Here is a 26,166-nt window from a genome sequence, read left to right as displayed (position 1 = left end):
AGGCCTGGCACACAAGCAGTGAAGACAAGCAATGGATATTTGTTGAACAAATGGGTGAATTCTGGCATTCTAAGTCTTCAGTGGGACCATCCACCTGTCAATCCCAGTGGAACTGGTACAATGAAGTAGAAAAGGGGTCTCCTGGGATCCCACTCCCACCCCAGGTGCTGCCCACCTCTGGGTCCCAAAGACCCCACAGCTGAAAACTGGACTCGAGGGAGCAGATAGAGTAATGTACTAACATTTTTAATACAGTCTGATCAGATCAATTCACATCACAAGGTCAACCTGGGCTTGCTCACATGTGACACAACTGAGGTACACAATGTCCCTACCTGCTGGCTGTCCCACCTTCCTGGCTCCCAACAGCATTGAAACCCCCTACTTCCCTGACCAGACTGGCATTTTTTAAAATTTTGCATAAAACTATTTCTTCCATAGACTTCAAACAATCAACTAGCCAAGTTAATTATGGTACATCTAAACAAAGTTTAATACTAACCCTAATGTGTGACTGCGGTTTACAAAGAGCTCTGTATCACCTGGGATAGCTTTCAGTAGCAATTCACTACAACTGGTCCTAAAAAATAATAACAATAATAATAATAATTAGAGAATTAAAACCCAACAGCATGTTGAATGGTTAAAATCACATAAGAACTGAAATTTGGGGTGGGGGTGTCCTCAATAGCTGAGCTTGTCCTAGCAGTGAAAATGGTCACCTCCAAGCAGGGCTCAGGAGTCTGGAGCCTTCCAGACAGAGGGCAGAGCTCAGGGGGGCTCTTGGAGGACACTCACCCCATGGTCCATGGGATGCTTTTGGCTTCCTTAAAAATAGTTGGGCATCCGCATTGTATAAGTGGGTGGAGACCCTAGTGTGGTTCTTTTGAAGGATATGGGAAGGGAAGATGAGGAACTAGAGAAGTGGGAGGGGACCAAAATCACTGAGGTCCCAGAATACCATAGATTTGGGTATAGGATTGGGGTCACTAAGAATTGAGCACCAGGAATTCCAGCTTCTTCCCATTAGAGAAACTGGGACTGGTTTTGCCTTGGAGGCCTATGTAGTGTTTTCTGCCCCTATCCCATACCAAGTCTCATTGATATTTCTGTAGAATATCAGATGAAAATCTATTTCTAAAGACCACTGGGAGAATGGGTGGTGGAGAAGGAGTTGGGGTGGGGTTGGGGGGCAGTTAAAAATGAATAAAAATCTCTCAGCTACAGAACCCAAACATCACTTCCCTCCGCATTCACAGCATTCCCAGCAGTCCCCAAATGGCTGTTGCCGTGGGGACAGAGCAGCTGCCTCATTTCCCTTCAGGCCCCATGGGCTGCTGGTCAACCTCAGGATCTACTAAAGATGACGCAAATGCCGACTGAACAATCTGAAACCCAAAGGACTCGAGAAGAGACATGTTCTGCTGAGGAGAGAAAGGTGAGCCAAGGGCAGGGCCCAGGTCCCCCAGGGGGCCCCCAAGAGCCCGGACATGCACCTTCTGGATGTGTTTGTTCAAGTAGGACTTAGAGCGGAAGAAGCTCCCACATTCAGGGCATGGGTACTTCTTCTCCCCATCAGACTCCATTTTGTTTTTGGGAACTGCCATGTCACAGGAGAAAGAGCCATTGGCACTCTGCTTCTCCGGCGTCTTCAGGTCGCTGGCATCTGAGAGGTCACCATAAGAGTCAGAGCTCTCAATCGGATCCTGATGTGAGCATTTCTGGCCTTCTACAAAAAAACAAAATACAGGAGAGAGATGAGGCCAGGCTCTGGAGATGCCCCCTCCTGGAGGGGTCATGAGGGGCCAGCTCACAGACCTGTGGAGGGCAGCTGTTGGCCAGCCACTGTCCTGGCAGAACCCACGAAGGGTCAGCTGGTCAGTCTGGGAGACTGGAGTGCCTACAGGGGTGAAACGGCAGGGCCCTAGGGCTGCCAGCCTCCCTTGCTGTGGACTCTTCATGCAGCTGCACGTGTACTGCTCACCGTCATCTCAGCCTGCTTCAAGGAAGGGATACAGAGAGGGCAACTCTGCTACTGCTGCCCAGAACAACTCAAAGACCTCCAACTCCTAGGCACTCTTCTGGGTGCCTCTGGGGGTAAAATTGGTATTCTGATGATGCCGAGCCAGTGTGACAGTGGCTTCACCTCCTGCACCAGACTAGCTGCACCGTAGCAAGCCAGGCAGAACCAGAGCCATCAGGTCCTCAACCTGGGTAGACCCCATCAATGGCTCAGACAAAAGCCAATCCTTTTCCTAATGCTGCAAACATGAGCCCTGTTCTTACCACCTTCCTTCTGCCAAAACCCTTCCAGGGCCAAGCAGCCAAAGGACAGAGATTGAAAGCAACTCTGTACTACTCAGTCGGCTGGGTGTCCCCACCCCAGGCCCCAGATAAGCTGGGCCAAGAGACAACCCTGGCTGCTCTGCCTTGCCCGGCCCACACTGGAGTCCTCCACCAATCAGCAGCTTCCTGCCTGGGTCCAGAGCGACATGCCGGGAAGGGAGGTCTGTGATGGGAGCATGGAGCATGCCATCTCTGCTATTTCTACCATCTGCCAAGCCCCTGGCCTCATCCCCAAGGCAACAACAACGTGACATACAACAAAACAACCTGAATCAACAAGTGAAGGTGGGCCTGGGGAGCTCTCTGCAAACCAACTCCCAAGTCAGAGGAGTCAGATAGCTCATTATTGCCATGCATCTCACAACCATAGCCAGAGGCTCTCCAGAAACGGCCACTCACAGTAATCAACCACCCCTATTGTGAGAGAAGCCAGACATTGGCTCCCATCGGCCCACTGGGTCAAAAGAGGAGAAAGCATTCAGCCGCAGCTCCACACCATCCTAAAGGGCAGCAGGCAGTGACAGGCCCATAGTGGCTCATCATGCAGGGCTCTTCTGCCCAGGGCCCGGGGCATCCCTGCAGGGCTCCAGACAGTGGGGGCTGGCCAGGAGGAAGGGAGAAGGGCTGGGGAAGAGGAGGCGGAGGCTGGATCTCGGCAGTGCCCTAAAGCCTCCCTCACTGCCCTGGAGTGAGATACCCACTGTGACTTTTGTCCTGGAGGCCACTGCCACTCAGATCTCTGAGTCTCCTCAAGGCAGCCAGAAAGTCGGCAGCCTTCCCGCCTCCCCACGCCCAGCCCAGCGCCCCCACAACACAGTCTGCGCAGAGAAGCAAAGTGCAGAGCAAGGGGTCGCTTGCCTTTGTTGCCATAGGTCCTGGCGCAGTGGAACGCTGCTCCCCCATTCAGGATGGGCTCCTGGTGCCTGGAGACCTGGGGAAGGGGAACACCGTGGTGGGTTTTAACATGGACCTTTAAGTAGGAGGCAGAGGAGAAACCTAAACAAGACAAAAGGAGATGAGATCCCACGGCCAGCAAGAGATACCTCTCTCCTTCCCCCACTCCTCTGGCCGCTCTGGCTAGCATTCCCAGGTCAGCTGCACCTAGAAGGGGCCCCCTCCTTGGCTCAAAAATGGCTGCAACCATATGAGCCACATGGCTCAGGATGGAGGGTGACACTGTCCACAAATCGGCTTCTCTGCAGAGCCCACTCTGCAAGGCTGTGGTGAGGGGCCGAGGCTGGCCGCCTGGTGGGATGGCCTGAGATCCTGCTCCTGCTAGGGCCACAGGCCAACTGCCTCTAGGGTTGCTTGGTGCCTCAGTAACAGGTGGTTTGAGTGGATGTCTCCTGTAGGAACCATGACTAGAAATGTGGTTAGACAAGAATTTGGGGCTCCAGGGAAGTCACAGGATTCTAGCCAGCAGGATGCCTGCTTAATCCTTGTAAAAGGAAACTGGACAACAAACGAGATGGAGGTAAAATGAAATCCCAAAGGAATGCCTCCAAGGATCCCATCTTCTACCTGTCAGATGTTCTATTTTTCTAACTTCCCCACCTTCAGCATAACAGGATTTAGTAACTGTTTAGATCTTTTGAAGAACAAAATAGGAAGTTGTGTCAGAGGAGTGCAGTCATCTCTTATTCATGGTAGTGTTTTGGTTCGATTCTGGAGCATCCACCAGGTTCACATACAGGAGAAGAAACAGGGATGATCTCTGTCTTTATTTTGGGAGAGGACAATCCAGCCGTCTTAGGACTGTTCCTGCCCACCTTCCAGATGCTTCGGCCAGTCTGAGCCACAAGATATCTCAGGCTGGGAAAAGTAGATCTTGGGCCAACTTCCACAGTAGCCATGCGTCCAAGGATACAGAATCAGGCAGGCCGATAAAAGGATTTGACTTGGGTTTCACAGGAAGGAGGTATGCCATCGAACCCCACTGTAGTCAAGGATCAGAAGGTGCTTTTAGCAGGAACTGAAGCTTTTTAGTATAAGGCCCACTTAGGGTGCCAGCACCCTGACAGTGTCACTTTAATCCACTTCAGATTTGGTTGACTCATTATTTTTCGATTCACTTTCAAAATTACACAGTCACAGGATAACAGTGAGATCCACTGCTAAAGGGTCAGAGGCTGAAGAGTACTGTGTAATGTCTGCACGAGATTTGTTTTAAAAAAGTCTGAATTGGCATGGCATTTTGAATGCTGCTGGAACTGTAATAAAGGTTCACCTTTAGTAAGTGCTGATGGCACACCAGGGCCCAGCACACTGTATGCACTATTCTATAGAATTTGCCCAACACCTTTTGTGCTACAGATTACTATTATACCCATTTTACAGATAAAGAAATAAGAGGCTTCGTGAGGTTAGGGAGGCCGAGGCGGGCGGATCACAAGGTCAGGAGATCAGGACCATCCTGGCTAACACGGTGAAACCCCGTCTCTACTAAAAATATAAAAAACTAGCTGGCGTGGTGGCGGGTGCCTGTAGTCCCAGCTACTTGGGAGGCTGAGGCAGGAGAATGGCGTGAACCTGGGAGGCAGAGCTTGCAATGAGCCGAGATCACGCTACTGCACTCCAGCCTGGGCAATAGAGCGAGACTCCATCTCAAAAAAAAAAAAAAAAAAATCGCCAGGTGCGGTGGCTCACACCTGTAATTCCAGCACTTTGGGAGGCCAAGGCGGGTGGATCATGAGGTCAGGAGATTGAGACCATCCTGGCTAACACGGTGAAACCCCGTCTCTACTAAAAATACAAAAAATTAGCCAGGCATGGTGGTGGGCGCCTGTAGTCCCAGCTACCCAGGAGGCTGAGGCAGGAGAATGGTGTGAACCCGGGAGTTGGAGCTTGCAGTGAGCCAAGATCACCCCACTACACTCCAGCCTGGGCAACAGAGCGAGACTCTGTCTCAAAAAAACAAAAAGTACACAGATGGTAACATTAAATGGACTAAGAAAAAAAATTCAACCGTACACTAAAAAGCATAAAAAAAAAAAAAAAAAAATCGCCAGGTGCGGTGGCTCACACCTGTAATTCCAGCACTTTGGGAGGCCAAGGCGGGTGGATCATGAGGTCAGGAGATTGAGACCATCCTGGCTAACACGGTGAAACCCCGTCTCTACTAAAAATACAAAAAATTAGCCAGGCATGGTGGTGGGCGCCTGTAGTCCCAGCTACCCAGGAGGCTGAGGCAGGAGAATGGTGTGAACCCGGGAGTTGGAGCTTGCAGTGAGCCAAGATCACCCCACTACACTCCAGCCTGGGCAACAGAGCGAGACTCTGTCTCAAAAAAAAAAAAAAAAAAAAAAAGAGGCTTGGTGAGGTTAAGTAATCTGGTCACACGTACAGCTACTAAGTGGCAGAGCCTGGACTCCAACCCCAGGATCATGTGCCACCAGAACTTGGCCCTTAGCTACTGGACAGACGCTTTAACCCACTTATGCCTCATGTTCCATTATTGGAACGCTAACCCTGTAGGAGTTATTTATATCCTACTGCTCAAGATCATCACTAAAGTCTGATTTTTCACAAAAAAGTTTGTAACCTCTAGCATAAATGGGTTAATTGGTTCCTCTGTCTTAGCCCTGAGCCCTAGAAATATCCAGTGGACTTTTACAACAGGTTTCATTATCACCATTTATACTCAGGTATTTTTCTGCCATAATGGTATGTTAGAATGGAAGCTGCTGGAAAAACAGGGCTGGCCTGTGGAAACTTTATTTAACAAGTTCTTCTCTGACAGCAGCAGTTAGTGGTTCTGAAGGGAAATGTGGGATTGGGCCAATTTTCCTTCCTTTCCCAATACAGCTACTTCAAAGATCTGTCTAGACCAGATGCTGGTGTCCTGCCCTGCCTGGTAGAGCAAGTTGTCCTGTGCTATGACCCAAGTGTCTGCCTGAGGCTGATCATGCGTATAGACTGGTGTAAGAGGGTCCCATGTAGACATCCCTAAGAGGGAGGCTGTAGTCAGGCGTGAGGAGACAAGGGAAATGGAAAAGAGGCTGTTAGCCCTGCCCCTGGGGGTGGTACTGTAGAGTCCCCCAAAACAAAGCAGAACCAGGAGACCCTGGCTCCCACCAATCAGTACAAGATATCAGAACTTTTTGATAATATGATGATACCACTTTAGAAGGTAATTTTTTACTTTGGTTTTTAATCCCTTGTGGGGTCTTTAAAATAGCATGAAGCTCTCTCCCCGTGATGAACCAGAGCAGGTCTGCTGCAATCAAAAGGGGACAGAAAGGAGGAGGAGAGCACCAGGAATTACGTTTACTCCTTACTGGGAGAACTATACCAAGAGAACACAGCAGATGCGCACTAAAATCTTACTGAGTTTGGCTGGGCGCAGTGGCTCATGCCTGTAATCCCAGCACTTTGGGAGGCCAAGGCGGGCAGATCACCTGAGGTCGGGAGTTCCAGACCAGCCTGACCAACATAGAGACAAACCCCGTCTCTACTAAAATACAAAATTAGCCGGACGTGGTGGTACATGTCTGTCATCCAAGCTACTAGGGAGGCTGAGGAAGGAGAACTGCTTGAACCCGGGAGACGGAGGTTGTGGTGAGCCAAGATCGCACCATTGCACTCTAGTCTGGGCAACAAGAGTGAAACTGTCTTGCTGAGTTTTCCTGAAAAACAGTCTGAGAAACACATGGCTGAGTCCTCTTGACTTTACCCCAGCTGCAGACTGTACTATCTATAGCAAAACCACATGGCGGGGTGGTAGGAGTGGATCCACAGCTGCCACTTAAAGCCTAGAATTTAAACACAGAGCAACTCAGCAGCCAAGTGTTAGGATGAAACAGAAGCTGAGCTTCTGAGCAGAATACGTCTTTGAAACCAGACATATTTAGCTGGAATTCTAAACTTACCCACCCATTCACCACTGATTAACCAAGAGCAAAAGAGGCAGCTTGATCCAGCCATCCACGCAATGGAGATGCTGAGCACACATGTGACTGTCACTACAACCAGCAAGCCACTGGCCCTTTCACTCCAGAGATGATGGTCTTATTAGCAAAAGGCCACTGCTCCTCAGTTGCGTTTTCTTGCCTGGTGTGCCTGCACTTGGCACTCCAGAAGCAATTGATCCTTTGGCAGGTTCCACATCCATGCAGGGGTTGGGGACTGCTTTCTCCTTGTCCAAACCCTGAAGGGGCCATTCCCAACTGCACTGTGTTGGAGTGGGCCTACGTAGCTTGATGTGAGTCCAGGGGGAACGGCAGGTTCTCTGCATCCATCCACTTGTGTGCTTACCTCTGACTGGGGAGAAGGCTTCCTCTACTTTTCAAGCAATGATGTTTGCATTCAAATGTCTCTGTCAAAGGCAGATTCCTGATAATCTATTCCTCTTCCCCATACCAGCACATAGGCATATATACAAAGATCCTGCTACAGAAACTTTAAAGGAAGAAAATCACGGTGATCAGCCAGGGCCTTCTCCCTTTTCTACTGTTCAACTCAACTGATTTCCTCAACTCAAAAATGTGGGAACAAGCTTTTCTAGCCATAATACTCCCTCCACTGCAAAGGATCTTCCTCTACAAATAGTATCATACACATCCTGATATGTCTCTATAACAAAGCCAGAGTCATCTGTCTCATCAACTTGCATCTGACTCACGTGTGAGGCCGCAGGAGTCAGGCTGCCTTTCCTCTTTGCCATTCTTCACAGCCAGGAGTCGTTTTTGTGGCAAAAACTGAAAAAGACAGATCTATAGGTAGATACTTAAGTCAACTGTTTAAGAAGTGTTGGGACTGAAGGATCTGAGGGCACCTGGAAGTTCACCTGATTCAATCTTAACTGTTCTGACATTCAGCCTTTGTTTGAACGTGTGCAGAGATAAGAACATTCATTTATTTGTGCAACCTTCCTGTAGGTATAGGCTTGGTGGCAGGAGGGCAAAGGAAGACACAGAGCTCTCTGCATTTTGATTCCAATGTCTCAATGTTTTTGGTGCTCAGAAACAACTTTATCCTCTTCCTTTTTTTTTTTTTTTTTTTTTTTTTTGTCTCTTCCTATTTCTGCCCAAGGAATGAGTCCAGGAGTAGAATCCTGCTCCTTCTCTTCTGATAAACACTGCAATTGTTTTCTCTTCCTTCTGAGTAGCCAGCATGGGTTGGACCAGCACCTTCTTTAGTCTTGTTGCAGGAAACGGACTTCCCACTCTGGCTCTGGGACCCAGAGATGTTTGGCCTGTGATCCAGACCCAGTCTTGGCTTTTCTGAGAAAAAGTAGACTCTGGCTTACTCTTCTGGATTCTCCATTCCAGTCATGTAGCTTATGGCTGTTGCCCAAGTTCTCTTTACCAGCCCTTGGAAAAGAAATCCTCATGTACAATAGTTGTTGGCTTTGCCACATCAGCTGCCTCCTAACTGGGCCAACTTTCCCACTTTCCCTGTTGCTCTCAGTTTTTCTTTTCTTTCCTCCTGAGCTGGGCTCCCAAGGGCTATGGCCCTGGGTCTCCTGTCCAGTGTCTGCCCTACTCCACCATCTGCTCTGGGCTTTCTGAGTTTTATCATGAGCACCCTTCTCCACTCAACAGTTTTCAGCCTCTGGTCTCTGACCCCAGTTCTTGCACTGGGAACTTCCACATTGAAAACTTGACAAAATGCCTGCTGATAGCATGTTATAGCAGGTTTTGAGTTATCTGGGGGAGCTGTCAAGAAGCCAGGTTAGGATGAAGCAAGACAAATAATATTATTTCTGGAGCTGGGGCAGCCGCAGTCAAGATGGTCAGCCACAGCCCGATAATTCTCCCTGCAACCTGGAGGAAGGTTAAGCCCAACACTTGCAACCTGGAGGAAGCTCCTGTCAGAAATGGGCTCTACTGACATGTCAGAAAACAGAACAGACAGCTTAAGAGATCTTCACTACTACTTCTCTGCTTTCACAGCAGGTGTCCTGGTGGTACAAACCCCAGGTGTGAAGCTGCAAGGAGGGATCCAGTTCCAGGACACCAAGAACACCCAGCTGCTCAGCAGTCTCCTTCCACTGTGAACCTCAGGGCACATGAACACAGCACAGGCACCCAACGATTCTGCCAAGGCCTGCAGGAGTGTTGTGCCTGGTTCAACCCAGAGTGTCAACAAGCATGTCTTTCCCAACATTGTTACAAAGTGCAAGGATAGAGTCTCCCAAGTGTGCAGCTCCTTTCACCTACCTTGTCTCTTGGGATCCTCATGATAACCCTGAGAGGTGGGAAAGGGGGCTATTCTTAACCCCATTTGAGAGATGAAGAAACTCAAGCTTAGAGAGGGAATGGGAGAACTTGAGGCCACCTAGTGAGAGGCTGGGACTAAACCCTGGGTCTCTTGACTCCTGGTTCAGTGCTCAACCCACTAAGCAGGCTTTCAGAAGCATTGGGACAAGCAAGAATGCCCCAGGAGATAAGGACATCCCAGTGCTCCCCACTGGCCAAAGCAAAGCACACCATGCAGAAGCATCCTCAAGTTCACAGACAGCTGCTCCGACCTCCTTTAGCACAGACACAGCGCAAGCCTCCACTGATGCTGTGCTTGCAAAACACAAATATCTAGCACTTCCAACAGCCAACTAGACCCAGCAGAACCTTGGGGACGGGCTTGACTTCACCCAACACAACACCACTGCCACAGAGTTAGACACTACCTAGGCCCACCTTGTCCTCAAGCATGCTACCCTGCTGAGAGCACCTTCTACTTTCCTCTCTCATCAAGGCCACAAACCTGAATTTGGGCTCTCTTCTGACCACTTGTGCTACAAAGTGTCTGCTCCTTCTTTATCTCGACTCAACCTCTTACCTAGCTGCTGAATTTCATATGCCAGTGAATCAACCAGCAAAAGCTCTCAAGCCGGACCAACCTCTTTTTCTCCCACTTTGGGACCTACTAACTCCCCCACCAACCTCAGTGGTTCAGTGGTGTCTGCAAAATGCATCCATCCTGCCACCTGAGTAGCAGGTGAGAGTTATGGGCCCAAGCTTGGGAAGAACCTCTCTCCTTCTGTTCTCCTGCTGGTCTCCTGGAACTTCCCATTCTAAGCACCACAAGCTTCTTGGGAAGGAAGGGGTAGCAAACAGCTAGCTGGGTGATGAAGGTGTTTATCATTCAGTGGGAAGTGGGGGGGGGCGGGCTGTGCAAAGAGTGGAGTCTGAGGCCAGGGTGATCGAGACACCCCTAGGCCTCCCATACACGCTCAGGCCCATCCTCTGGAAGTGAGGAAACAGTGGGCACATTACCTCGGTTACAGATACTGCAGAAGTTGCTGGGCCCCTCGCTGTGCTTCTTCAGGTGGTCTGCCATGTATGCTGCCCGCAAGTACTTCCCACACACCTGGCAGGGCACCTTGTCTTCATGACAGGCCAGGTGGGAGCGCAGACGGTCTCGGGTGGCAAAAGAAGCATTGCAGGTCTGAAGGCAGAAAAGAAAATGGGATGAGGTGAAACCCAGCACGCCAGACCTGACTCCCCACCAAGTGCACCATGAAGCAAAGGCAATTTCTGGCCATCACGTGACCTCCCTTTATAAAGAGAACTTTAGAGTTCGGCTCAGGCTCTCTACCCAGAATGCCAAGAGGCTGTTCTTATTTCCCATGGTGCCTCCTTACGGGACACTTGAGTGGGAATCACTGGTAGTAACTAAATGACTACTGGAAATGTGCCCAGGACATGGCAAGCTAAGCTCTATACCCCTCTACACAATGAAGAGTTACACATTTGCTCCTTAGACATTGAGAACTGACTTTAGGTACATTAGCTATAATGCACAGAATTACATCTACATGAATTTACAGATGAGTTATTGGCATATAAACCAGCCTCTATCCATGGGTTTTCCCTAGTTGTTTTATACAAAGATTCTATTTATTCATTTTATTCAAAAGTGACATTAGTCTTGGCCAGGGAAATGGAAAGGAAAGACAGGACAAAGCGCAGAGATAAATCTTCGTAAATTTTCATGAGTTTGAATTGAAAAAGCAGCCCAGGCCGGGTGCGGTGGCTGAAGCCTGTAATCCCAGCACTTTGGGAGGCCGAGGCGGGCGGATCACGAGGTCAGGAGATCGAGACCATCCTGGCTAACATGGTGAAACCCCGTCTCTACTAAAAAATACAAAAAACTAGGCGGGCAAGGTGACGGGTGCCTGTAGTCCCAGCTACTCAGGAGGCTGAGGCAGGAGAATGGTGTAAACCCGGGAGGCGGAGCTTCCAGTGAGCTGAGATCTGGCCACTGCACTCCAGCCTGGGTAACAGAGCGAGACTCTGTCTCAAAAAAAAAAGAAAAAGCAGCCCATAAAATGATAGTGGCAATTCTGATGACGCGAGAATTAGCAGACAGAACAAGGGCCGGAGGCTTCAAAAGTGTCTGTGGGTCGGGCGCAATAGCTCATGCTTGTAATAATCCCAGCACTTTGAGAGGCCGCGAGGCAGGTGGATCACCTGAGGTCAGGACTTCAAGACCAGTCTGACCAACATGGTGAAACCCCATCTCTACTAAAAATACAACAAATTAGCCGGGCGTGGTGGCAGACTCCTATAATCCCAGCTACTTGGGAGGCTGAGGCAGGAGAATCATTTGAACCTGGGAAGCGGAGGTTGCAGTAAGCCGAGACCCCACCACTGCACTCCAGCAGGGGGAACAAAGCAAGACTCCCTTTAAAAAAAAAAAAAAAAAAAAAAAAAAAAGCTGGGCACGGTGGCTCACACCTGTAATCCCAGCACTTTGGGAGGCTGAGGCAGACGGATCACGAAGTCAAGAGATCAAGACCATCCTGGCTAACACAGTGAAACCCTGTCCCTACTAAAAATACAGAAAAACTAGCCAGGCATGGTGGCGGGCGTCTGTAGTCCCAGCTACTCGGGAGGCTGAGGCGGGAGAATGGCATAAACCCGGGAGGCAGAGCTTGCAGTGAGCCGAGATTGCACCACTGCACGCCACCCTGGGCGACAGAGCGAGACTCCGTCTAAAAAAAAAAAGAGCATTTGTGAAACGTTAAGCTGGGGAAGTGCAAGGATGATGATACTACCCTACCCTGTATTGATTGTGAGCCAGGCAGGCACAGTGCTCAGCCTTTTAGAGGCACTTATCTCATGCAACCCATCCTGATGGCAGCCCTCCGAGGCAAGCTGTGTGATTACCCTCCAAGAGAGCGTGGCTTTGGAAAGCTGTGGTGTGAGCTGAGCACCAACTCACAGCCAGGCCCCTGGGTCGGATGAGTCAGGCCCTGAAGGTCAGAACCAGTACCCTGGAAGGAGGACCAGGTTGACAGGCATTTCCTGTACCTGAGGACCTGACTGAGTACCAGTGATCAGTCTCCTCACAACATCCCTTCCTCAGCTGGAGCTTGCAAAGGCATTCCAGCTGTGGGGGGCACAGAATATTGGGAAAGCCCTGAGAAGAGCTGAATCCGTTGGCTTTCAAGGTATTTTGGTTCCAGGAAGGTGTTTAATGGGTTCTAGTCAATTTTGACTCATTTCTTTTTTCTGTGTGTGTGTTTACTGTTTTAGAACTGTAAGAGAAAGCAACATTCACCTTTAAATGTGTTACGGATCAAATGGTAACCCACTGAAGACCACCCCATTACCTTGTGCTAGAACGGAACTGCCTCTGCCATCTCTCTTTAACAGAAGCACATCCTGAGAACCTGAGAGCTCAAGGTAAGTGTCTGAACGCTGTCACCACATACAGACATCTAACTATCTCCTTACTATACAACCATAGCAAGAAACAAATGCATGCAATGCTGTCAAGGTAGAAGACACCACTGTTTACTATCCCAGTCCCAAATATCTGTGTATGTTAGCACAGCCTACCTAGCTCTTATGTCATTATCTTTTTAAGTAACTATTATATATTTGAACGGAATTTGTAGCAATGAAATACTGCTTTTATCAGTTTTATATATTCAGTGTATTCATATCATAAATGAGGAAACTAACTTTAGAAGATGAACTTGCGTGAAACACTAGACTCAGCTACTAAAGAAAGTCTAGCACACCCACCCCCACCACACCCAGGCCAGTACTTCACCAATCCTCCTGGCCACCCCGGGGGATTCTGATCTCTCCCAGTTTACAGCTGGGCCAGTGGAGGCCCTGAGAGGATGAGACAGCTGAACTAAGAACCAGTCCCACAGCCTGTGCTCTTACCATCTCCAGATTCAGGAGAGGGAGCTTCTGCTGAGTGAAAGGTGCTCATACTTTATAACACAATGTACAGTACTTGGCAGCCAGGACTCCCAAAAGGGAAAGGTAAACAGATTTGTGCAAGGAAATTCCAGCATGTAGGTAAGTCAGAAAGCACCATGGATGCTTGCTTTCACGGCCACAGGTGGGCCCCACCTCAGCCAGGGACCTCATGACCCAGTGACAGACCACAGTAGGAGAAAAAAACTCCGAACCTCTACACAGCCCAGCAGTCTCTAAACTGCGGCAAGGGCTGCATAAACACCCCCAGTAAAGAGAGGTGCACCTGTTGGTTTATTTGGGGACAAGAGTTAGCTTTGCCAGGCAGCGACCCAAAGACCACCTCCTCCAACAGTGAGAGAGGGTGTGTTCTAAGCCTCAGAACTCAAAGGAACCAACATGGATCAGGTGTAAGAAAACAGGGCTGAGGCCGTGTGCGGTGGCTCACGCCTGTAATCCCAACACTTTGGGAGGCTGAGGCGGGTGGATCACAAGGTCAGAAGGTTGAGACCAGCCTGGCCAATATGGTGAAACTCTATCTCTACTAAAAATACAAAAAAATTAGCCGGACGTGGTGTTGGGCGCCTGTAGTCCCAGCTACTCAGGGGCTGAAAGCACATTCAGGATTTTGTTTTCCACAGTCCCTGGGACAGGGAGCCACAAGATGGATAGGAAAGAGATGCCTTGTTCTCTTGCCAACCTTTTTTTAAGATCTGTCCTCTAAAGGCTTTGCTTGTCATGCTTTGCTACCTAAAGATGATGGACAGCCAAACTTCAATTATCCACAAGTCGCTTATCCATTTGGGGATTAGCTAAAAATCCCAGACTGGGCTGGCTTCCCCCACCCTGTCCTCCATTGATTATCTCTCAAGGAATGAAAGCTAACTTTCGCCTGAGCAAACAGAATTAGGAATGTAAATCTGCTGCTGGGGGAAAAAACACAAACATGACAAAAGCTTTCCCTGTGTTCAAAGCCAAGCTGAAGAGATTGTTGGCTTCTCTGTGCCAGGATTGACCCTCTGTGGCTGCAGTCCCCAGGTTTTCTGGGGAGCCTGTGAAAGTCCAAAGTCTAGGCACAGCAGAAGTTCAGACAACACAGAACATGAAAGAGCCTGGTCACACAACCCAGGAGAGAAGGGGCGGAGGGAGACAGATCTCAAAGGGAACATCCAGAACTTCCATGCTGGGGTGTCAGGAGAAGAGCATTCTTTGTCCTAGAGACAGGGAGAAGACAGAGGAACGCTGATGGGAAGAGAGCGAGCCAGAGGCAGAATGCTGTGACTGCCTGTGGCACTCAGAAGAGCTGCCTGGCCCACAGCCCTGTGCTTAAAACAGCCTGCTGTAGTTAAGGGCCATGCCTGCCAGGTCCTGGCCCAGGCACCCTGAGTGTTGGTCATCACCACTCAACACTGAGCCCCAGTCCTGCTCCCTTCCCAGACTTCCTGAAGCTTTTCTTCCTAGGGATTGAGCAGCTTGGGAATGGGGCCCAAATGGTACCAAGGGCACTAGTGCACACCCGTACCCTTGGTGGCCCTTGAACTCAGGCAGCCTCAGGGGTAGTCTCGAGCAGCCTTCTCCCACAGCACTGGAAAACTCTAAGGGCAATGCATGAAGGTTCAGCTCCCTGGGCTCTTTGGCCCCCTTCTTCTCAAGCATATGCCCAACTCAACGCATTCCTTCTCTAGCCCCCAAGAAGTGGAGCCTGTGGAAGCTAGGGAGGTATGAGCTGCTCCAGCCTCTCAGCTTCAGGTTGAACTCCATGTGGGGGAAATGTCCCAGCCCACTAAGCTCATAAATCCAGCAGTACTTGGGGCATCTGGGCCAGTTAAGAACACTCAGGCCAAGCCCCAAGGAGACATGCCACTGTCAAGCCTGAGGCTTCCTGTCCCTACATTCAGATGGCCTTTCTACTTAAGCTATGGCACTAGTCTCTGTAACTGGCCTCTTTCATTCTCTCTGGCATCAAGAGGGGATGAGCAATAGGGACTGTGCCTAGCCAGTGGGGGACCCAAGGAATGAACTCCCAGAGAGCGGTCTCTTCACCTCTGATGTTTTCAGCAGCCCCACACCATGCTAACAGATGCCCCTGCTGTTTAACCAAGCCCAGGCACACCTGGCTGGCCAGCCCAGAGCACGAGAGCCAGCATGTCTTCACCTGCTGGGTTCCTGTTAGGGGAGTTGTAGCTATGGGGCTGGAGGAGGGGCCAGCAGGTCTGTGAGAGTGTATGTTGGAGGGGCAGGGCAGGAGCACATTTGTACACCAAGGGACAGTGATGTCAGTGTTATGACACAGACCAAGGACAAAACACACAAAGCCTCAAATGTTAGAATGAAAAATTTTATCATCACTCCTGTTCACCCTGCAGAGTCTGCGGGGTGCTAAAGGGCACACCAATGGGATCCGAGGGAGGGGGTCTACATCTGCTTTTCAGCCCCAAAGCCATATACTGGGATGGCCCAATACAAAGCTACTCATTAGTTTGGTTCCTGAGCGGACTTGCTAATAAACCTCAAAAACACAAAAGTCTGCTTCACTAGCCAGAAATGAAAGCAGGATCTAGATCTGAGTGGGAAGGGCAGAGGGCAGCATGGGTTGACTCTAGTTGGAATTGTGCCAGTCTTCTCTGGAGGCCGACTCACTCCCGGATTGAGGAAAGGGGTGGCCGGGCCCCAGTCTAGGAACCCCAGGCCTACGGGAAGTGATGCCAGGGGAGGGGAAGCAGACAAGCTGGTGGGTAGTTCCCAGGAAGGCACCAACCTCCAAAATCACCTAGGCAAGGACAGATGCCCAGGGGTGCCATCTGTGAAAGGGGGGAAAAGGCAAGAGAGCCCAGAAAGAAACTTGGATGTTATAGGGGGTTCCAGAAAGGTGCTCCTTACTACCCCCATTTAGGGGCTCTGAGATGGGACAAGTCACCCAGGGAGGAGCTGGGCATGGTGGGCAGGAACCACCCTGCTAGTCTCTCCCAAAAGCAGGGGTCTCAGGCCAACTGCCACTCCTGTTCCCCTCCACTGTCAACCCTCTCCAAGGAGGCCTAGGCTAGCCAACAGGCCACTGGGTAAAGGCCCTGCTGCCCTCTGGGGTGGTCCAGCCCTGCCTCAGATATCCCGGCGGGGCTGGGCAGAAGAGAGCGTTGCTGGAGTGTGCTGGGCCCAGGTTTTCAAGGGCTGGGAATGATTTTTTTAGAGAAAGGGGAAAGGCGGTGTCAGGAACCGAATGGGACGACCTCCACAAAGCAGGCTGGGCAAAGTCCCATGATGGCAGGTCGCTAGGAAGAGGTTCCAGGGGCGGCAGGCCGCTGCTGCTCCCAACCCACACCTGGAAAAAGGGCAGAGAGTGCAGGTTACCCCCCCAGGCCACCGGGCTTGCCCCCACTGCCCTCTGGGCTCCTCCTACTCTGCCCGGGCTACTCAGCACACTACCTGAGTCAGAATGTGCTCTGTGATGAGAGAAACAGAGAGAGAGAGAAGGCAGCAAGGCAAAGACAGAGCCCCACAGGCCCGCCCTGGGCCATCCTCCAGGAAACTGCCTAGCCCAGCACCTGTGAACATCGTCCACGCCTGGCCCCCAGGGGCTCTGCCCTACTTACAGCATTCATCCCTCCCTGCTGGTCTCCCTGAACCCTCTCCCCTTGCCACCAACAGGATAAGGAGAAGCAGGTTATCCTATCAGAGGCTGCAATGCACACCCCACAATCACGGCTCACCCTCACTTGGTGGGAACTTGGCATGGGAGAGGGTAGATAACCAAAGAAAAGACAGAGGTGTGTTCACTATCCAGACAAGAATGCTCAGTGTCCAGGAGAGGAAACTCAATCTTCTGGGCACCAGCAGGGACCCCAGATATTGTTCAAGCAGGTAAACCAAGGGTGAGAATCTATCTGGTTTAGCCTTCCCTACTTGCTACTTTGCAAAGAGCTCAAAGAAGAGGAGCCCACTTTGCTCTCCAGTCCTCCAGAAACCCTGGCTCAGGATGGGTTAAACAGGTGCCACTGTGGGAGAGAGGACCACCCATTCCCTACCTCCTACCTCTCCCACTGCCTTGTGCCCTAAGCTGAGGGGACCCGGGAAGAGCTCTAACTGAGGTCAGAAAAGGGGAAGAGTGGTTGGCTGGACCACCAGGAGCCCTTTTAAAAAAACCTGCAGTCCCTACAAACTGCAGGAAACCAACAGCCAGGCCCAGCACAGGGCCCGGTCTCCCAACACAACATCTGTGCAATACGTTCCACCATCCAAGGAGCCGGCAAACACCAGGAGAGGAAAGCCAAGCAACAGAGTGAAGGCAAAGACGGGGTGGGAACCAGGACTAAGCAACCAGGAAGGAGGAACATCAGCTGTGGGGAAGGGGCCTGGGGAAGAACAAAGGAGGAGAGCAGAGGGAGGGTGGAGGAACAGAGGGGAGGTGTGCAAAGCGGTGGGCAGTCAGCCGGGCCCCCGGCACACGCAGCAGCTGGTTCATGGCTGCGACCGTGAGAACAGCAACATCTCCTTCAGCCCATCTCTGCCCTGGCCCAGCCCCTACCTGACACTTGTGAGGCCGTTCAGAAGTGTGCACCTGCTTGATATGTCCGTTCAAGTGATCAGGCCTGGAAAAGAGAGAACCAAGAGGGACTTCAGAAACTTGGCCAGACCCCACCACACAGGCACACATACATACGTGTGTACACACACACACACACACACTGCTGGAGAGGACTCCCTCTCCTCCACCCCAGCATGACAAAGACAAAGTCACCACCCAGCTCTGGCTCCACAGGCCCAGGCCTCTCTGCCCTGGTTTTCTCTGGAGGGGGAAGGGAAGTGGGCATTTGTCTCTGATCTTACCTCCCCACCCCCTCAATTCCCCCCACCAGAAACTCAATGTTTTCTAGGACCAGAGGCGGTGGCAGTAGAATGAAACAGAGCTGCCTCACTGCAGCCTTTCCAGAGGAGGGGGTATGTGTGATTCATTGTCCAGACTAAAGCCCCTTAGAAACTCAGCAATCCCCTCCCCCAGCCTCTCCCGCCACGGGCAGCCAATGAATGCCACCCGGATGGAATTCAGTCCCCAGAGGCCAACAGTGGAGCCTTAAGTCCCCAGCTGGGCTGGTAAGCCAGATGCCCGCCTGAGCAGGTGGGCAGGGGCTGCCTGACCGGTAAGACTGGTTCCCGGTTGGGGCCCTCTGAGGGAGTTCTCCATCCCTGTGTTCACACACACAAGGTCCTCCACTCCAGGTTAAAACCAGCCTTTTAGGAGAAAAACAAAACCACCCTCTGCTCCCAGACAAGTCCTCAGTTCCCCAACAGGCTAACTAGAAAGTAAACCTACATAAAGATCCTGCCCCATTCCTTTCTGTCCTGAGAACGTAAAGGGGCTCTGTGGGTTAAGTTCTAGAGCTACAAAGTCAGAGCAGATCAAAGCTTTTGGTGTTAAGCAGCAGCTCTGGGTGCCCAGCTCTGTGTCCCATGATCCCAGGGTGGTCTGAGAGGCATAGCTGGAGTCTACTGATCAGCAAGGCCAGTGTTCTGTGTTGGGGAATCTGGTGCCTCAGGAATGTAGGGAGTCCCAGATGCACTTGTTCCAGTCCCTCCCTCGGCAGCCATTCAAGCGGGGAAGTCGCTGGAGGAGCCCAGTCTCCCGCCTCCAGAGGGGGCCCCACGCCTGGTGCCGGAAACACAAAGGGAGCCCAGAGAGAAGAATGGTGAGGTCCGGTGGCTCTGGCCTGAGGAATCCCGCCCCAGGAGGAGAGACAGTAGGGCACACTTAGCGTCAAAGAACTTCCCTGAGGGAACAGAAGCAGGTCTCAGGCATACCATCTCAAAGGCCCTTAAAACACTCTCCCAAACCTGGCGTGACTCTATAAGGTCAAGTGACCCCCACAAATGCCACCCCCCCAGATCTTGGCAGGGGCCTTTTCAGGACTAAGATACGTGTGGCAGCGGAGCAGGGGAGGAAGAGGGGGCCTTTCCTCACCTGGAGAAGCCTTTCCCACAGCTCTGGCAGATGTAAGGCTTGCCCACGGACCCATCATGGGACCGCACATGGTAGGACATGCGGTCTTTCCTCTTGAACCGCAGCCCACACACAGGGCAGGAATAGGGCTTCTCCCCAGAGTGGGACAGCTTGTGCCGGTTGAGATGATACACATCACGGAAGATCTTGCCGCAGATCTCACAAGCCACCTGTTTCCTGGTCCGGCTCCTCTTTCGGGGGCCGTCGGGGTCTTCAGAGATGGGTAGCCCATTCTCACCCAGCCTCGGAGGAGGAAGGTCGATGTAGCCCAGCTGGAGGCTGGTGACACCGTGCTGGGCCTCATGCTGCCGGAGCCGGTTGGCATCAGTGAACACCTTCCCACACAGACCGCATGGAAGGATGCCTGCCTCCCTTAGGCCCCCTGGGGACCCAAACATTGAGTCCAGCAGGTTGGCCTTCCTTGGGCGGCCCCGGCCTCGCTTGCCAGTCAGGGGAGGGGCACTGGATGCCACATTGGGGAATGGGGAAGTCAGCAGTTGTGGGGATAGGGGTCCAGCCACCATGGGCAAGCGGTCCACCCCAGGTAACACAGGCAAGGAGGCTTGGCCTGCAATGGCTGCACCAGCCGCCCGAGCTGCCTCCTCCTCTGGCTGCATGCTGCCCGCGATGCCATTGCTGTTGGCTGCCAAGGCTGCCCCGTTGGTCATGTCCAAAGGGAAGCCCAAGTCCGAGGTCCCAGGGGGGCGAAAGAGCATTATATCGGCGCGGGCAGGGGGTACCAGGATCTGTACGTTGGACTGTTTGATGACTTCCTGGCAGATCTCGATAACCGACCTCATCAGCAGGAACTTGGCGGCCGTCATGAGTTCGGGAAAGCTCTCCAATCGCACCACGATGCGGGAAGTGTAGGCGAAGTCCAGAATGTCGCCAAATACCTTGGAGCTGATAGTGTGCATCTCCAGCTCCCGGCTGCCCCCGGCCCCGCCGCCTGGGGCTGCCGTCGCGCCACCTACATCAGCCGGACCCCCGTCCGCAGCTCCGCTATCGCCCAACTGGGCGCTGAACACCGATTCAAAGTACTCGCTGCAGGCGGCCAGCACGGCGCGGTGCGCTGGAAAGCTCTCGTCGCCTACCCGCAGGAGCACGTCGCAGAAGCGCCCGCCGTTTTTGCGCTGCTGGTTCAGGTTGTGCAGCATCTCCGTGCTGTGTCTGCTCACCTGGTATGTGTAGCAGCCAGACGGGCCGCAGGAAGCGTCGTTCACCCGCTCCATGGCCGCCGCCCCCTCCCACTAGCCCGGCCGCCGCACCTGCCCGCCCCGTCCCTTCCCCTAGGCAGCGAGAAGCGGGTTGCAGCAGACGTGTCCACACTCCCCACACGTGCCGGCCCGGAGCTCTGTAGTCTCGCAGGTGCGCCGAGCGTACACGCCCCCAGCCCGGATCGGACTGTCTAGACTGCGGGGTGCACCACCACCCCCCACATAGCCAACCCCCGCCCTCGCTGGACTGCGCGCCGCTCTCTCCTCTCCGCCCGCCCGCCTCCCCTTCCCGGTCTACCTTCCGGGGGGGTGCGCGAGCGAAGAGGTGCGCCCCTCCTGCAAACGCGCCTGCCACCTCCCCTCCCGCCCGCCAGGCGGCGCCGGCGCGCAGCCAAGAGGGGCACGCGCACGCGGGGAGGAGAAGGAGGGATCCGCCGCGCAAGCGCGCGCGCGCGCCGCGGCTTTTCCCGGGCCCGCTGGGGGCGCGCGCTGCGTCCCCTGCAAAGCGCGAGCCGGGGCGGGGGCGCCGGAGCGGAGGAAACAAAAGGCGAAGGCGGGCGGCGGCGGGGCGCGCACGGGGGCGGTGGCGCCGGCTGGGTCCCCGAGCCCTGGAGGGCGGGTGGCGGCGGCGGCGCTGGAGCCGGCGGGCCGGCGGGCGGCGGCAGAGTAGGCTTTCCCCGGGCTGGAGAAGCGGCGGCGGAGCGGTGGCGTTGCGGCCCCCGGGCTCCGTGTGTTCGAGCGGAGGGAAAGATGGCAGCGGCTGCCACTTCCTCTTGCACATTTCCACCCATGGGGGGAGGAAAGAAGGAGGGGGCGATACCAACAACACCCCCCCGTCGCTTGCAGAAAAAAAGAAACGGCGAGCTAAGAGGTGGGGGGCCCCCCGGCGGCCCCCGGACTTGCAGCGTGCGCGCCCGGATGCCCAGCCCCCGGCCGCCCCGCGCTGCAACTTTACACTTTCTTTGTGCCGAGCGCCCCCCCCCCACCAACCAAGCCGAGGATGCACGTCCCCCTTCCCTATTTATACACACCCCCCCCGCAGCTCTGCTCCCCGCTTCCTGCCCTCGCCCCATTCCCGCAAGATCCGCCAATGCTAGAGCAGCCTGAGCCCCCGTCGCCCCGCCCTCCCCACCGCCCGCGGGCCGGGGCTTGCAGTCGCAGCCCCCCCGGACCAATGCAAACGAAGCGCCGAGCCAGCAAACCAGCTCCCACTGCCCCTCCCCTGCCCGCTGAGAGTGGCGGCTAGCAGGGGTGGGGGGGGCAGGAACTGAGGGGTGCAGATCCAGGCCCCCCAGCCTGCGATGCGCACTCGCAGGTCGAGCGGGCGTCGTCCACCCTTCGGAGCCCCGCTTTCATGCGCGAAATCCCCAGAAGTCGCCTGCGACCGCCTCCCTGCTTCAAACACCAGAGAGGGCCCGGGGTCCTGGCCGGAGACAGGCCGAACCTCCGGAGCTCCTTTTGCACCCGGTACATGGACCGAACTGATGGGCTGCGCGCCCGGAAGAGCTGGGGAGATGAGGCCAGCGTCCAGCTTCTCCCCCAAACCCAGCACGCCGAGCTTTGTCCCCGGGGAGCGTGAAGTCACCAGCTCCGGGAGGCGACAATATGAGGGCGATGGACGGGGCAGGGATCCCCGGAAGCCCCAGCAGTTCTCGGGGAAGTGGGGGTGCCGGAGGAGTCGGGGACACTCTCGGGCCTCTGCAAGCCGGGAGCATCCCCAGCGCCCGCAGCCCTGTGAGACGCCGGGTGTTCTGGTCATGGGCCCTGCCGCCAGGCCTCGGCGCTTTGTCCCCGGCCCGCCCGGGGATGCTACCGCGCTAGAGTTGTACACCAAGGCTTGCCTTCCCAGGAAGCGCTGGCGGCCGCCTGGCGCAGAGCCCCAGGCAGCAGGCGCCGCGTGTGCGGGCGGGAAGTTCCCACAGTTGCAAACAGGGAGCGAAGTATGTGTTCCAAACTTTCCACGGTTCCAAACTGAGCGCTTCCATTAAGAGAAGCGGTGTGCGGGGGAAAAGCATTCTGGGTATTAGCATGCAAATGAACGGGCCCGGCTTCCAACTCCGCTCGGGATTCCCACCGCTACGCGCCGAGCTCGCGCCCAGCCACGCGCGCCCTGAGGCTTCCGGGGGTTGCCCTGGCGTTTGATCCGAGTTCAAAATCGAGACCTCTGCCTTTTGGTTTTGTGTCCTGTTGCTTAGTCACTTGGTCTCCCTGAGATTCAGTTAAACTGTTTCTTAACCTGTACACGGGGACAGCAGCACCTGTCTTGCACACCTCCGCTCTATGGCATAGTATATGCCAAACTCTGTTGGAGAGAATGAATGAGGCTTAGAGGCTTGAAGAAAGTTCCCTGGACATGGAGCCAGGAGATCTGTATCCTAAGCCCAGACTCACTGTGTCACCTTGGGCTAGTGACTCCTTCTCTGAGCCACAGCTTTCTTGGGCGGATTTTGGGAACTGGCATGTTTTATTTTTGAGAGAGCTGCTGGGAACATCCAAAAAGAGAAAGGGTGCGGGCGCGGCGGCTCACGCCTGTAATCCAGCACTTTGGGAGGCTGAGGTGGGCGGAGCACCTGAGGTCGGGAGTTCGAGACCAGTCTGACCAACATGGAGAAACCCGGTGTCTACTAAAAATAAAAAATTAGCCGGGCGTGGTGGCACATGCCTATAATCCGAGCTACTCGGAAGGTTGAGTCAGGAGAATCGCTTGAACCCGGGAGGCGGAGGTTGCGGTGAGCCGAGATCGCGCCATTGCACTCCAGCCTGGGCAACAAGAGTGAAACTGTCTTCAAAAAAAAAAAAAAGAGAGATAAAGAAGGGTTTGCTCTGAGTGTCCAGTGTATACACACATCGTCTCTCCATAGTAGGTGTAGATATTCCCGTTCTACCATTGGAACTGGGTAAGATGAGTAACCTGCCCAAGGCCACACAGATAGTGATGGAGCCAGGATTCAAACTGGTAAAACTACCCCTTTCTCACCAGTGGCTTCTGAAACCTGTCACCCTTCCATGGCTCCACTTGAACCAGGAACTGACTCTCTGCCTGCTGTGCTTAGAAAACAGGGTGCCATGACTGGCCCCATCCAGCGGGTTCACCCTGTGAAGGTGGGTTCATAGGGTGCTCTCAGGACCCTCATCCATGGTGCTCTGAGGAAAACGGAACGTGCATCAGCCCTATTTTGCAGATAGGCAGCCTGAGGGTCAAGGAGCCAGGGTGGCCCAGGATCCCACCTTGGGGAAGTGGCCAGAGACAGTCCAGATGCCGTTCTGATCCCACCTGGGAGCTTTTATCCAAATGTCGCCTTGGCAGTGTGATTGTGGGGGTGGGAGTAACCTCTCCACTTCATCCATTACTCTCAGTCTTGCCCATCTCTCAGGCTCCCAGGAATCCATTATGTAACTTCAGGCGAAAAGGCATGCTTGCAGAACATGTCTTTTTTTTTTATGTAACATTCGCATGACATAAAGTTAACAATTTTAAAGTGTGTAATTGACTAGCACCTAGTACATTTACAATGTTGTGCAACCAGCACCTCTGTCGAGTTGCAAAACATTTTTATCATCCCAAAAGAAAACTCCATACACGTTAGTAAGTCACTTTCCATTCCCTTCTCCCTCCATCCCCTGGCAACCACCAATCTGCATTCTGTCTCGATGGATTTACCTATTCTGGGTATTTTATTTATTTATTTATTTTTTATTTTTTTGAGACGAAGTCTCTGTCACCCAGGCTGGAGTGCAGTGGTGCAATCTTGGCTCGTTACAACCTCTGCCTCCTGGGTTCAAGCGATTCTCCTGCCTCAGTCTCCCAGGTAGCTGGGATTACAGACTCATGCCACCATGCCCAGCTAATTTTTGTACTTTGAGTAGCGACAGGGTTTCGCCATGTTGGCCAGACTAGTCTTGAACTCCTGACCTCAGGTGATTTGCCCACCTCAGCCTCCCAAGGTGCTGGGATTATACACATAAGCCACCATGCCCGGCCTGGATATTTTATTTAGATGGAATTATGCAATACTGTCTGTGACCTTTTGGGTCTGGCTTCTTTCAGTTAACGTAATGTTTTCAAGGTTCATTCATGTTGTAGCATGTATAAATACTTCATTCCTTTTTATGACTGGCTGAATGATACACCATTGTATGTATATACTACCTTTATCCATTCATCCATTAATGGCCTTTTAGTTATTATGGATAGTGCAACTATGAACATTTGTGCGCAAGTATTTGAGTGCCTATCTTCAGTTCTCTTGGGTGTATACCTAGGAGTGGAATTGCTGGGTAATTCTATGTATAACTTACTGAGGAACCACCAGAGTCTTCCACAGTGACTGCACCATTTTACATTCCTACCACACATGTCTTTTTATAAATAATTTTAGTGCTGGTCAAACCTTATTTTATGAATGAGGCCCAGAGAGGTATGCCCAAGATCATACCCTTAGTCAGTCTAGACTAAAACCAAACTTTCCTGAGTTCCTAGCCTTTCAAACACTGAGAGCCTCCCATGTCACCTTTAAAGACCTCGACTACTTGCCTGAGTTTTTCATTGATTGACTTGACAAACCTGCCTGGTGAACAACTGAGCCGTATTTATGAAGCTTTTTTTCTCTCAACATCTGTTGAAAGAACCTACTGCCATGTTCCCGATTTCTAGGCCACACCTTGAAAACATGCAGAGCTCACAATCCCTGCATCTGCCTCCTGCTGCTGGCCTGTCGGGCCCTCTTCTGTTGCCATGGAAACCGTGCACCTCCGTTTTGGCAGCAGACCAGCTGGACAGCGAACTGAGAACATCCTTGTCTCCTAGGCTAAGCAGAGCTGTCAAGGTCATGTATTCATTCACTAGATTTGTATTTATTGATTACCTACTAAGCACCAGGCTTTTGTTTTGTAAGATGCTAGGGATACAGCAGTGAACAAGCCAGACCACAGATCCTGCCCTCAAGGAACCCGTAGTCTAGAGGAGACAGACAAAAACCAAGGAACAAAAAGGCTTCACCTGGCTCCCCTCCCTAGTTCACATTCTCCCAATCTTCCAGGCTGTGCTAAATCCACTTCCCCTGGACCATCCCCCCAAGAGCCCAAATGCAGGTGATAGCTCCTCTCAGAATTTACGTTGCATTTTTTGTTGTTACTGTTTTTCCCTGATTGTAAAAGTGCTATGTGCATTGTGGAAAATGTAGGAAATACACAAAAGCACAAAGAAGAAAAATTAAATAAAGATCTGTAATTTCACCAAGAGTCAAGTGCTGACAACATTTCCTTCTGGTCTTTTTCTACATATGTATATTTCTGGGTTTTTTGTTGTTGTTGTTGTTGTTTTGTTTTTTAATTATTGGGTCTTATTTTACACACTGCTTTATAAAAATATGTCATTAAAAAGATTTTGTTTGTTTGTTTTTTGTTTTTTGATACGGAGTTTTGCTCTTGTTGCCCAGGCTGGAGTGCAGTG

General features: G+C 52.5%; 2 protein-coding genes and 1 long non-coding RNA gene across 8 annotated transcripts in view; 2 read left to right on the top strand and 1 right to left on the bottom strand.

Annotated features, from left to right (window-relative positions):
* The window catches only part of LOC108527614 (uncharacterized), a 68,386-nt gene extending 42,431 nt beyond the window's left edge, over positions 1 to 25,955 (top strand). The window contains exons 1-3 of one of the 3 annotated variants that reach the window (XR_001884859.1): positions 1,347 to 1,438; positions 12,828 to 12,977; positions 25,369 to 25,955. This is a non-coding gene — a long non-coding RNA (uncharacterized LOC108527614). Of the gene's footprint in view, positions 1 to 1,346; positions 1,439 to 12,827; positions 12,978 to 25,340 lie in introns of those variants that run through there. The other 2 variants (XR_001884858.1, XR_001884860.1) reach the window with 2 other exon arrangements.
* PATZ1 (POZ/BTB and AT hook containing zinc finger 1) lies at positions 226 to 21,386 on the bottom strand. Of its 4 annotated transcripts, none has more exons than XM_017868992.1 (5): positions 19,459 to 21,386; positions 18,028 to 18,091; positions 10,563 to 10,734; positions 3,205 to 3,342; positions 226 to 1,729 (listed from the first exon to the last, which is right to left on the bottom strand). In XM_017868992.1, exons 1-5 carry the CDS (start codon positions 20,727 to 20,729, stop codon positions 1,311 to 1,313), a joined length of 2,064 nt encoding a protein of 687 aa, XP_017724481.1. In that variant the 5' UTR covers positions 20,730 to 21,386; the 3' UTR covers positions 226 to 1,310. The 4 variants fall into 4 exon arrangements, with proteins under 4 accessions (XP_017724481.1, XP_017724483.1, XP_017724482.1 ...); XM_017868994.1 differs by having other exon boundaries at positions 3,205 to 3,277; XM_017868993.1 differs by lacking the exon at positions 3,205 to 3,342.
* Positions 21,865 to 23,261, top strand: LOC108527612 (uncharacterized). The gene is given in 2 exon segments (XM_017868996.1): positions 21,865 to 22,572; positions 22,574 to 23,261. Coding segments are annotated over 2 exon segments (840 nt in total). The 5' UTR covers positions 21,865 to 22,015; the 3' UTR covers positions 22,857 to 23,261.
* Positions 25,956 to 26,166: the final 211 nt, after the last annotated feature.

The sequence above is a fragment of the Rhinopithecus bieti genome, unplaced genomic scaffold (assembly GCF_001698545.2).
Source record: "Rhinopithecus bieti isolate Rb0 unplaced genomic scaffold, ASM169854v2 scaffold_4666, whole genome shotgun sequence".
Classification (NCBI taxonomy): Eukaryota; Metazoa; Chordata; class Mammalia; order Primates; family Cercopithecidae; genus Rhinopithecus; species Rhinopithecus bieti.
This window is presented reverse-complemented; position numbering and strand designations above follow the sequence as displayed.

Excerpts from the sequence above, each read along its gene's own strand:
- PATZ1 (XM_017868992.1), bottom strand. The coding sequence starts at position 20,729 with ATGGAGCGGGTGAACGACGCTTCCTGCGGCCCGTCTGGCTGCTACACA. Across the intron at positions 18,092-19,458 it reads TGTGGGAAAGGCTTCTCCAG|GCCTGATCACTTGAACGGAC; the intron begins GTGAGGAAAGGC and ends TCTCTTTTCCAG. Across the intron at positions 3,343-10,562 it reads CTGCAGTATCTGTAACCGAG|GTTTCTCCTCTGCCTCCTAC; the intron begins GTAATGTGCCCA and ends TGTCTTGTTTAG.